The 13,662-nt window shown below is 38.4% G+C and overlaps 1 protein-coding gene across 2 annotated transcripts in view; it reads right to left on the bottom strand.

Moving 5' to 3' along the window:
- The window catches only part of Ptp69D (Protein tyrosine phosphatase 69D), a 384,912-nt gene extending 371,916 nt beyond the window's left edge, over positions 1–12,996 (bottom strand). Inside the window, exon 1 of one of the 2 annotated variants that reach the window (XR_012412347.1) lies at positions 12,667–12,968. Coding sequence is in view for 1 of the 2 variants with exons in the window: in XM_073981639.1 (XP_073837740.1) it covers positions 12,667–12,781 (115 nt within the window). In the remaining variant the exon portion in view is untranslated. Of the gene's footprint in view, positions 1–12,666 lie in introns of both variants that reach the window. The other variant, XM_073981639.1, reaches the window with a different exon arrangement.
- Positions 12,997–13,662: the final 666 nt, after the last annotated feature.

Here is a 13,662-nt window from a genome sequence, read left to right as displayed (position 1 = left end):
CTTTCGAATCTTTCGGCAAAGGACTTTATAACGACAAACGAAATAAAAAAATCTGATCGGAAACAGATTCAGATTCGTCAAAATCTCTACAGGTATCATCAGTCGGCTGTGCGGATAGGAATATACATACGCTGAGCCTGTGTGAACTAAAACTTTAATCTATGGACAGATCGAATAGCGGCTACACAACCAAAATTCTTTAACCCAAAGCTATGTATTAGGAGATTTTCAGAATTGTGTAGCCATTTTCGGATGTATGAACTCACCAACAAAATATGGATTTTATCATTGATCACAAATGTTACAGAGGAGATATCTGAAGAAATGGACCGGACCGACAAAGTTAATTTTGGAAGTATATCTTATTTTGGGAGTCATGTCCTTTTAAAAGATATTGTGCCCACCAGTCATTTCAGAGTGTCACAGTATAATTTACGTTTTTTTTTTTTCAAGAAAAAAAAAAATATAGAGTTGCCCACGAAAAACATAATACCGCTCTAAACACAAAGAATACCGACCTTAAACTGCATTAAACAAATATTTTGAAGGGAAGTAAAGTTGGGATGTATCCATTTTCGAGCTAAAACTATGTTTGGACAAAATATTACTAAAACCAAAGTTTAGAACAAATCTGTTGCTCCGTTCAAGAAAAATCGCACATACCACTGTAGCTAAAATTCTTGAATTTGGTTGGGAAATTCCAGAAGGAGTAGAACGAAAATCACCATCTACGAACTTTATATAAGGCTCGCAGAAATATTGCTATAAACAATGTTTGGATCAACGCAGCGTCCGGTTCAAAAGTTGTCGTGCGCACCAGCCACTACACACGATGGGGCCGTAGGTGTTCCTTACAGCAAAGGTAGGCATTGTGACTCACAAGAGAGCCCATGTGCTCTAAGTGAGCGTAAATTTGTTATCGCTCACAGCCTGTGTAGATGCTAACAGGTTGTGAACAACAACAAATTTACGCTCATTGAGAGCACCAGAGAGACCCAACAATTTTCTCTGCCTCACTCTGCCTTACAGCTTTCGGGCCATTTTCTCTGGAAGTATGGGCATGTCCCTGAAAAAACTTGTATTGTAGTAATAGGGGCCCCGAGAACAATTGTTGCAAAAAGCAAACCCTTTCCAGAGAGGTATTTTTATTTATTAATTTATTTATTTCATATTTTACTTATAACTAAATTATAAGCATAAAGGAATTGAAGCCAAGACTACTGAGGTCTTAAGCTTACACAGGTATATTTACTAATTATCCAGAGAGGTCTTAAACTGTACTTCTCTGAACAATTTTCAAATACTCTGTGGAAGGTTATCTAAAGAGTGGATCGAATCGGTTGATCTGTTCGAAAATTATCGTGTTCTCCAGGCAGCCACCCAGACGGACGAACATAGCTAAGTCGACTCCAAATTTTCTGAAACAGATTTCTTCCAACCCTAAATCCATTATTTCGATAAGGCACATTTTGACTAAAGGCTGAGAGTATAAAAAATGTATATTGTGGAAAAATTGTGTCCATGGATTTTAGCTAAAATTCTGGGCGCCAGAATTTCATTTTAATAGTATTCAAGACTGACAAGACAAGAGTTTTCTTGGTTCCTGATCAATTGATGAGAAAATCCACGATAGGAAACAAGAATTTCTATAAGAGAAGTCCGACGATTGGACGCCAAAATAGTCTATTGACAGATGCACGATTGAGCGACAGAATTTATGATTACATAACCACGATTGGGTGCTGGAATTTCATCATGTATAGACTCGCTATTGTTCAGAATTAGTTCTCTATCAAGAAAACCACTATCGGCCTTCAGACATTCTTTGTGATAAGATCTACGATTGGACACCAAAATATCTTTAGGGAATAACTTCAATGACAGTAACAGTAACAACGTTTGGACACCCAATCCCACGGCAGCGGGTTCTTTCGGCCAGCGGCTACCAACCCAGCATGAAACCTGTGCTTCACGTAGGTTTCTATGCTGCTACAACAACAACAACGATTGGACACCTGAATTTCCGAAATTGAAGTTCAAAAACTGACCATATTCTGACACCGCAGCGTGATAAAAGACAAAAGAAAGACACGTGTCTCGGAATTTTTCCTTTATTTATATAACTCCTAAATCTACCTGCAAATATAAAAAATACTAGTGGATAATGCCATGATATCCGAACGTTCCCTCTGCATAAATCAATTCTCTGCCAATCCCATTTTCCTTCCATAAATTACTCAATAAAATTGGAGTGGAAAATTGAAACCATGATTTTGTGAAGTAGGAAACAAATGAAAGGTTAAGATATTTCAAAGGTTTTCCGATGGTATACTCTTTCTCTTGGTCTTACCGAAGTGATATCACTGAATTACATAACAGTCATTGTAGTTGTGAGTTATTTGATAAATGATACACCCAAAAGTATATGCGATTATTAATATATCGCACCTGTTCAACAAAAGGGTAGTAACTCAAAATTTTCTACTTTTCAGTAGAGACAAAAAACGATTTATGTTAATGTTAATGGTATAATACACCAAAAAACAATGCCATCGTAAAGATATCTTCTTTACTACACTACAGCACTGGATTTCTTTTTATTTCATTAAGTATTTGGTCATATTTCTAACTATTTTTCGAGTTACTACCATTTTGTTGAAACAAATGTTTGTTTTAGTAGAGAAATTATTTCGACTTGTGTCCCTTTAACTGAAAAAATGGGCGGCGATTGATAACATAAAGAGGTAACAATTCAAAATACTACTCTTTTGCTGAAAAATCGCGATGTTAATGCCTGAAACATGCAGGCGCAACTTGAAATAAGTCTCTTTTGTCGATACAGAATAGTTATTCTGAAGAGATGACAATGTACGTATCGGTATTTTTTGAAGAAAGAGTAGACAAAACAATGGGAGTTTTTACAGTATGTGGAGTTGATTATTATGTATCTTTTTTTGATGAAAAGTGAAAATTTCAAAATTTTGAGTTACTACCCTTTTGTTGAACAGGAGCGATATCTATGGTTTGAACATATATTAACTCTGATATATTGTCAAAAAAGTTCTGAAAACAAGGGAAAATTAGCCAAGAAGTCTTACGTCATTTTAATTAAAAAGTGGTAATGAAGATTATTTAATCAATAATATAAGTGTAAAATAAGGTTTACATCATTGCCACATAAGAAATTTTCGCTAAAATCCTACAATACTAGCTTCTCTGGATCTAAGTAAGGCATTTGACTCCGTTGATCACGCCGTACTTTGCTCTAAACTTTACCATCAATTTAATGTGTCCAGCTCAACTTGCAAACTCTTCTTATCGTTCCTTTCTGAACGCACTCAATATGTGCAGTCTAATGATCGTCGGTTAAATCTTCTGAAGAGCTGCAACATTGGAGCCGGTATAGGTGAATTGTGGACAACGGTTAAGTCACTCTCGAACCCTGGAAGAAGGGAAGATAGGACCTCAGTCACGTATGGCGACGTTACGTTGACTGACCCGAAGAGGTGCGCAAGTAATTTCAATCGACAATTTGTCGAGAATCCCGAGAGTGACAGGGCGAAGAGAAGAGTATTACGTCCCATCAGATCTCTTCCTGCCGAGGATGAACCACCACAATTTACAATGGATGATGTTGCCAATGCCATCAGGAACGATAAATCATCAAAAGCGTTGGGCCCTGATGGAATCTCCATGGTAATGTTGAAGCAGCTGGGTGAGCCGGGAGTCGAGTATCTCACCAAAGTCTTCAACTTGTCGCTAGCCACCCTCGTTGTTCCCGAAGTCTGGAAAATGGGCAGGGTGGTCCCACTACGGAAGCCAGGCAAGGATGCCAGCAAAAGTGAATCGTACAGACCGATTTCGCTTTTGTCGCCCGTAGCAAAGACACTTGAGGCCTTGCTCTTCCCCAGTATCAGAAATAGCTATCAAGTTGCCGATCATCAGCATGGATTCCGCAAGCAGCACAGCACGACAACAGCGCTGCACGCCATTACCACATATATTTGTAAAGGACTCAACTAGAGACGGCCGTGCGATAGAACAGTGATGGTGGCGCTTGACTTATCAAAAGCCTTTGATACAGTCAGGCACTCCACGCTGTTTGAGGACATTGTGCTTGAAACGTTGGATAGTCAACTATATGTGTGGACGCCAGTCGTACGTGGAATTCAGGAATAAGAAGTCCAAACCCCGTAGAGTGAAACAGGGAGTTCCCCAAGGTGGGGTGATATCTCCGGAACTGTTTAACCTCTACCTCTCCTGTATTCCACCCCCTCCAGACGGCATTGAGATCGTGACGTATGCGGATGATTGCACGATCCTGGCGTCGGGTGCCTATCCTGATGACATCTGTGAGAGACTGAACAACTATTTAACCGATCTTACCACCTTGTTCCATTCGAGGAATATGCAGATTTCCGCCACAAAATCTACAGCCACTCTGTTCACCACATGGACAGCGCAGTTTGGACGTGAGTCGAATGTCGTGGTCGACGGTAGCAGAATTCCGACCACAAACTGCCCTAAAATTTTAGGGGTCACATTCGACACTACATTCACGTCGTGCGCACACGCCACAGCTATCTGCGACAAGTTGAAAAGAAGGAACAAGGTCCTCAAGGCACTTGGGGTGCAGATAAAGAAACCTTGTTGGCCACGTATAACGCGATAGGTCGGTCTGTGGTAAGCTATGCGGCTCCAGTCTGGTCCCCGAGATTGTGTGATTCGAAAAAGAATAAAAATTCAAACTTGCCAGAATGCCGCCCTGAGAACAGCGACAGGGTGCCTCCTCAAATCTTCAGTGGACCATCTACATGAGGAGGCAACAATTCTTCCTGTAAAGCAACACAATGAGATGCTTTCGTTGCAGTACCTGATTGAATGTTATCGTGTGAGCCATCCCAATCACCATCTTGTGGGTAGGCCCGGCCCATTCAGGGAGATCAGGAAGGATATCCATGCTCTAGAGGGAGAGGTCCAACGATACAGGAGAGAACCCCTAGATCAACAAGCATATCAAGCAGGATTGAATAGCATTCACACGGACGCAGTTGCCAAGGCCTTAAGCAATTATAGTGTGAATAAAGTACTCGGAGTACATCATCCATCTATTGCAGCTGAGGAGCGTCAGCTGCCACGACAAACCAGAGTAGTTTTGGCTCAACTACGCTCGGGATATTGCAGTCGCCTAAATTCGTATTGGGTGGAAATCGATCGCGCCGTGCAAGACATATGCCCAGTATGCGGCATGGGCCCGCACGACACACAACACCTTTTTAACTGCCCCGCCAAACCTACCCATCAAACTCCAGTGGATCTGTGGCTACATCCCATCGAAGCAGCCACGTTTCTGGAACTGGAGATAGACCCAGAGCCAGATTGAACAGAGGAACGAACATATAAACATAACAAAAACACTGTTACAACAACAACAATGACCGTCGGTCGGGATTTTGTCCAATACGTGCAGGGGTTCCACAGGGATCTATTCTGGGCCCATTACTGTTTATGTTGTATGTGAATGATGTGTGTCATTCTGTCAAAAATGCTGATATAGCGATTTATGCAGACGATCTTCAAATATATTATACGTGTTCTGGTACTGTTAATGATTGTTTATCTGAGCTAGATGGAGATATCGGTCGCATCTGTGAGTGGGCAACCACCAATATGTTAACCATTAACATTAATAAAACTAAATTTATGGCCTTCAATAACTCGCGTAATTACGATACATACAGTACATCTGTTCAAAATAATGTTATTAATTCCTCCAATTTGTTTTCTTCTCTTGGGTTCACCCTCGACAATGGTCTTTGGTTCTCTTCTCACATTTGCTCAAAATTGAATTTAATTCTAAAAAAGCTCTAAAGTCTTAATGTTATTTTGCCTACACAAATTAAGTATATGTTAGCGCATGCGTTGCTTATGCCTCATATGCTTTATGGGGTTGAGGTAATAGTGGGTACCACCAGGAATAATATCGACAAACTTATATCCTGCTATCATAAAATATTAAAATTTGTGTATGGTAGACGCTGCAGAAATAATTATTCTCAGTTTTCCTTTCTGTTTTTAGGCACATCGTTTGAACGGTTCCTTGAAATGCGATGCCTCTGTTTCTTTTTTAATTTAATTAAACATGGACAACCTTCATATCTCCTGCCATTTTTCCAGTCTCTATCGTCTTCTAGGAACTCTCAAGTTCAAATAAATTACTTTACCACTAGTATTTTCGAGAATTCCTTTTCTATCCGACTTGCTAGATTGTGGAACACGTTGCCCCCTAATATGAAAACGTTTTCTATTTCTCAACAAACTTTCAAAAAAAAGATTAATTACCTATCTCAATGAACTGTCTTAAAAATACATTTTTCCTTAAGTGTAGAACAGCCTTGGGAACGCTAACTAACAGCTATCGACTATGCTGGGTACCAAGACACTACGACTATATGGGTAATGAAAGAGCAGACAAATTAGCTAGGAGAGTATCGCAGTCTACAGATCTAGCAATCGCTGACATCATCAAACCACCCATTTGTCACTTTTTCCAAAGTATTGAAACGTTCTCTGACGAAAGAGCCAGTGAATTATGGCATAATGAACCTAGGTGCATTGTGCCAAGATCCATTTGGTCTCTTATGTCAGTCAAAAGAACGAATTCTCTGTTGAACCTGAGTAAAGCTAAAGTTAGAGCAATGACGAATATCAGTATAGAGTATTTGTGTTTACGTTCCACCCTAATACATATTTTAGTACGATCCATCCTAATATACAGTATGTGATCTTCTTAATATTTAGTATATTAAATTACTGTATGCAGTTACAACTCTCATTTACTCTCATTCTCATCTATTTATCTTTGAGTGATTAAGATACATGATTGCTTGTATATGCATACACACATAAACAAACATACAGGTTGTTAGTTAAAAGCTTTGTTATGTTGACAAACGAAAATAAAGAACACGTGAACCGTATTTCTAATTTTCTTCCAACCATCACCACCCAACTATTTCTCCCTTAAAACTATTTGTCTTTTTAACATTTTTTGCTCAATTACTTCATTTCATTTTCATTTTATTATAAATATCAATACATAGGAAGCCTTATAACATTTCTTTTCTTTACAGTACTGTCCTCGTATTTCCCCCGTATGATCACAATGGACCGGAAGGTCTCCTAGTGACGCAGTCGCAAATTAGTGACTGTACATCTCCAAACCTAACCTAAACCTAACTAAATAAAAAAGAAACCCAGTGTTGTAATGTAGTGAATATAATATCTTTACGATATATTTAGTTTTCTTTTTTTTTTTTTTGTATAATAATGGGACTTCGGTGGATTCCTAATTTTTCAATGTACCAACCCTGAAAACTGTCGTGTATAACCCCAAGTTAAAGGAAAAATAAGCCAAAAATGTTTGCATTCCCATGAACGCGAGAATTTTAAGGTGTATCTAAACCAAAAATACCTCGACTCCGACTCCAGACGAGTCTTTTTCACGACTCCGGGTCGACTCCGAGTGTGAATTCCTATATCACTAAAATGAAACAAATTTTTAACTTGATCCTATATTTTGGCCTATATAGGCTAATGTGTGAGCTTTCCTTGCATATTCATTGGAAAGGACATTCCTTGGAATACATTCGAAGATATCAATATTGTATCTGCCAAATATTACATTGAAAAATAGCAAAGATAGAAAGGTTTTGACGGTTTTCCTTTTTTTGCACGAGTATATTCTGGACGGAATTCTTCCGCGTGAGAAAATCTTTATGCTTTCAAAATATGTGAAAATGAAGGGGCAATACAAATCATAAGGACTACATGCAATCAAAATTATAAGCATATCATGACCAAGTTTCTAACTGGATGTAAGCCAACATTTTAGTGTGCTTGGCCTTAAAATGAGAACCCCAGTTCTAAAGCTCAAAAAATGCATTTTTCACGATTTTTTTTTTTCGAGAAAACTACGTAACTTTTTGGCAGTTTTTTTTCATCTGAAAGAGAAAAATATTACGAAGTTTTAAGTCCGTATACGAAAACCTGTTTTTATTAAAGCATTTTCGGTGCCAATTCTAGCTCGAAAACTAATAAAACAATTTGCCCGGAGCCGGAGTCGAGTTATTTTTTTCGACTCCGACTCCAGCAAAATTGCTCGACCCCGACTCTTAGACTCCGACTCCAGCAAAATTGCTCGACTCCGAATCCGACACCGACTCTGAAACCCTGATCTAAACTTTAGTCCAAACTGCATATCGTCGGAATCAGAATAACAAGGGCAGCCTGTGGTAAAAATACGGTATTCCCCAGGGATCTTCTTTCCTTTATCTACCGCTCTCTTAGAAATATTTGTTAAATTGTTTTTCAAAGTAGCTTTCTCCTGTGGGCAGGTGCAAATCTCGGGCACGAGAACAAAATATCTTTTAATTTTTTTCTAAGTAGCCGGCCTTTAAACAAGGAAAATTTCGGAACTTCAGATGGCCATATTTCGGGAAGTACAGTATAATCTCGATAATGCGGACACATGTTTCGGTGGTGTCCGAATTATCGAATTGTTCGGATTACCGTTTATAAGTTTAAATCATTAACAACGAACGTTTACCAATTTCTAGATTTAAGATGAATTATATATATGAAATTGTTTTTAGAGTAGCTATGATATTTAGGTGGATTCTTTGTAATTATATAAATTGGCCTCAAAATTGGCTTCAATTGCAAAGCAAATAAATAAAATAAAAAATAAAATAAATAAATAACCTGATATCTAAGGTAAACTAATTGATATTAGCAAATGCCACGGCTTGCGACCATTTTAAGACTAGGAGCAAGCGTTCCTGGCTACCAAATTTACTTCTTATAATCCTCCAGCGTAATTTAGGTGAAATTTCCTGAGTATTTGTGTTCTGGCGTTAGGTACCTTCCCTGATGACATCTGTGAGAGACTGAATTCCTATTTAACCGATCTTACTACATTTTCCACGCGAGGAATATGCAGATTTCCGCCACAAAATCTACAGCCACTCTGTTCACCACATGGATAGCGCAGTTTGGAAGAGAGTTGAATGTCGTGGTCGATGGTAGCAGGTAGGTAACATTCAAGTCTTGCGCACACGCCACAACTATCTGCGACAAGCTGAAAAGAAGGAACAAGGTCCTCAAGTCCCTAGCCGGCAGCACATGGGGTGCAGATAAAGAAACCTTTGTTGTCTACATACAACGCGATAGATCGGTCTGTGGTAAGCTATGCGGCTCCAGTTTGGTTCCCACAGATTATGTGATACGAATTGGAAAAAGATTCAAACCTGTCAGAATGCCGCCCTGAGAACAGCAACAGGGTGCCTCCTCAAGACTTCAGTGAACCATCTACATGAGGAGGCAACACAATGAGATGTTTTCGTTGCAGTACTTGCTTGGGTGTTACCGTGAGAGCTATCCCAATCACCATCTGGTGGGTAGGCGCGACACGTTCAGGCACATCAGGAGGGATATCCACGCTCTAGAGGGAGAGGTCCAACGATACAGGAGAGAACCCCTAGATCAACAAGCAGGTTTGAATAGCATTCACACGCACGCAGTTGCTATGGCCATAAGCAAATAAACTACGCTCGGGATATTGCAGTCGCCTAAGTTCTTATTGGGCGGAAATCGATCGCGCCGTGCAAGACATCTGTCCAGTATGCGGTATGGGCCCGCACGCCACGAATCACATTTTCAACTGCCCTGCCAAACATACTCATCTAACTCCAGTTGTTCTGTGGCTACATCCCATCGAAGCAGCCATTTTCCTAGAACTGGACATAGACCCAGAGCCAGATTGAACAGAAGAACGACCGTACAAACACAATAATACACTGTTACAACAACAATGAGATGCTTTCGTTGCAGTACTTGCTTGGGTGTTACCGTGAGAGCCATTCCAATCACCATCTGCTGGCTAGGCCCGACACATTCAGGCATATCAGGAAGGATATTTATTTATTTATTTCTTTCATAGAATACAATTTTAAGCCCTAGGACCGATTAATATTAAATTGCAATTATTTATGCTCTAGAGAGGGAGATCCAACAATATAGGAGAGAACCCCTAGATCAACAGGCATAAGCAGGTTTAAATAGTATTCACTCGGATACAGTTGCTAAGGCCATAAGCAAACATAGTGTGAATAAAGACCTCGGAATAAAGACCTGAGGAGGGTCAGCTGCCACGACAAACCAGAGTAATTTTGGCTCAATATCCCCAGTGTATTGCAGTTGCCTAAATTCTTATTGGGCGGAAATCGATCGCGCCGTGCAAGACATCTGCCCAGTATGCGGCATGGGCCCGCGCGACACAAAACACCTTTTCAACTGCCCCGCCAAATCTATTCATCTAACTCCAATGGATCTCTGGCTACATCCCATCGAAGCAGCCACTTTCCTGGAACTGGAGATTGAACAGAAGAACGAACATACAAACATAATAATAAACACTGTAACAACAACAACATCCGGTGATTTTGAATTTCAAATAAAGGGAGCAATACGAATTTTTTAATAACTTTTTGAAATTTCTGTTTCGTTTCCTCGTTCAGTTTTAAATCCTAATAAAAACTAAGCCGGGCCCTAAAGTTTAGGGCCTAAACTCAACTTATGCCCTAAGCTATTAAGCCCAACGCTTTAAATACTTTTAACATTTCTATGAAAATATTACATGCTCCAAGGGGCTTTCTCACTAACCGGATGACTAATTCATTTAGAGAAAAAAACACGCAACATCGATTTTTAAGGGAACTAGGCTATTCAACACTAGGTTGAAAATATTGTTGCTTATCACAGTTAGCCCTATATATTGACTTTATAACTGATTCAACAGTGGTTAGCCAGAAAGACGAGATTTGGGCCGACAATTTTGAAAAACTTAATATTTCTTATTTATGCACCAACTATTACTAAGAACAAGAACTTCAATGAAATAAATAAGAATCTAATGTTCAAGATAGGAAAAATATTGATGCCCCGAGGTAAGAAAAGTTAAAAACTCTAGTGTTCGAATTAGCGAGTGTCCGGATTATCGAAGAAAATAATATATCATCGAAATTTGAAATTTTTTCCGAGAACGGTAGCTGAAGGAAAGATATGCCTCAATTTCATTCATCTGACATCCAGTGGGCTGGGCAATTTAAACAGAGTAATTGCATATGTTAAAAGCACTATGCACATTTCGTGTCAGTTGAAATTGAACTGAAAATTGAACGATTTAGCCGGCAAAATTTTGTTCAACATATCCAAAAACAGCTGTAAACTGCAATTTCGGTCTGCGTGGTCTGCGTTTATTGTATCAAACACAACCCAGTTGTTCAAGAAATAGCAAGTGTCTACATTGACATAGTTATGCAACTAGTTACTCATTGATCCTAGTTACTTTACACCCAAAGATGACACACAAAATAGCCTATAGCCTGCTTTTGTCACTGGAAATGGGCTTCCCTGCCTACCATGTCAATTCACTAGTTACTGGTAATGCGGAGTGTAACATATTGACAATTTTATAAACTACCGATGGATAGTGTAATCAACAATGTTTTTCTCTTGTAATCTCTTTCCAAAATTATTATTTCTCTTTTTGAAAACAAAATAGGAAAAATGTCAATTTAATTTAATTTATTTTTTCTGAATTTATAAAAGACGTATTTTGATGCGTTGATGTGCAAAAAGTTGTTGTTAAATGAAGATACAACAAACGTGAAGAACAGAAGAATATTTGGTAAGTACCGATATTTTTGGGACAATAGATTTTTTTTATTATCTCATTACATTTTGTACATTTTATTTCAGGTACTTCTGAATTATCTGAAGGACATTTGAGATGAACATTCCCAGGACCAAATATACAGTTCTAGTTCATGGATTCACACACAAGTTTCAATAACAAGAATCAAAAGATTAACATTAAATTGTCCTTTGTGATATATGTATGTATGTATATACACGTCATGTAATTAAATAAAGCGTGGTTAGCGCATATACAGATTAACTGTTATAATTATATTTGTTAAACTGATATAATATCCTTTACACGTTAAGCATTTACACATATAGCTGATCAAAACATACTAGTGATTTTGGCTATCATTTCTAACTATCGATTTAACTGGTTACTGATAATGCAATGAAGGGACAATTGAGTTTCCCAAGACTATCCAATTACCTGGTTACTGGTAATGCAATGAAGGGACAATTGACTTTCCAATACTATCGAAATGCTGGTTACTGGTAATGCAATGAAGGGACAATTGACTTTCCAAGACTATCGAATTGCCTGGTTACTGGTAATGCAGTGAGGGGGCAATAGACCCCCTCCTATGACATCCCCATGTTAAATTCACCAGTCTATAACATTGCGAGTAGATTGGGCGGTAACTAGGGGTGTTTACCAGTAGCCAGCAAAATTGCTAGTTATTCCCTAGTTACCCGAACAACTGGGAATATATTGCCTAGGATATGGATGTATTAGTATTTTTTCTTAGTGTGTATACCCACCATTTACATGTATGACATAAACAGTATAAACAAACTATAATAGACAACGGGCGTTAACTTTATGATTTGCCAAATCCTAAAGCAAAGGATATTTTCCTTAAGGAATATGAATTATGACACAAAAAGCGTGCAATACATTACCTTCAGCATTTGATGGTCTACATTCACAACCAATCACAAAAACACATAAATAAATCACAATTGTTATGCTCAGAAAGCCAATAATCCGGCGTGAACAGGCTTCCATTGCCATCATTTTGCTATCGAAACTATATTTCAAATATGGAGTAAAATTTGCGTCAGTATTTTTTAACTTAATATACTGATTGTAAACATTTCATTGTATTAATGAAGAAAAATATTTTTTATTTCAATACACAACATAGCGACCGAGATGCTTTATACACTTTTTTGGACCACAGAGACGGAAGCGAGTCAATTTTCAGCCGCCGGCGCGCCGTCACCACTTATTATTTAAAGTTTCAACCGACGCCGATGAAATAATCATCGCTGTCACCTTGACTAGAGCTGGCAAACAATCGATATTCCCAACATTAGATGTTTTCGTTATTTCAGTTCAAAATATCAATAGAGAGTTGGGAGTTTTTATTCTCTTTTGCAAGAAAATCGTAAAAAGTAAACAGACACCTTCCCAGCAAAAACCAGCAAGCAATCAGCTGACTTTCCAAAGCAGAACAGTTTGTCCGCCAAGAAAAAAGGAAGCAAAATATTGTATTTTATTTAAAATAAAAAAGAAAATGACCCAAAAAGAATTTTTCCACATTTAAACTTTGTTCTCCGAAGAAACAATACAATTAGGCTTGCTATTTCTACCATAAAATTGTTTTTAATTTTCACAAACATAAATCACCGAATAATTAAAAAAGCCGATTGAATGTTTTCAGGAAGAAGAAGGGTTACAAGTGTTTGCTAGAAGAAATTTGTCCAGCAAGAATTTGCAAACTCTCAGAAAAAGAACTGTCAAAATGTCTCTCCCGAATCGCTCTCTTTTGCTGGCTTTTTGTGTTAACAGACGACTTCCAGCAACAATTGGTACAAATTGTTACAAGTTTTAGGGTAACCAGACAGACCTAATATTATCGTAAATTTGCCAACACCATTAACCCACTTAGCGCC

Source organism: Musca autumnalis, unplaced genomic scaffold (genome assembly GCF_047663935.1).
Source record: "Musca autumnalis isolate F117 unplaced genomic scaffold, ASM4766393v1 scaffold_4, whole genome shotgun sequence".
In the NCBI taxonomy this organism is placed as follows: Eukaryota; Metazoa; Arthropoda; class Insecta; order Diptera; family Muscidae; genus Musca; species Musca autumnalis.
Note: the sequence above shows the minus strand (reverse complement) of the source record. Positions and strands in the feature narration are given on the sequence as shown.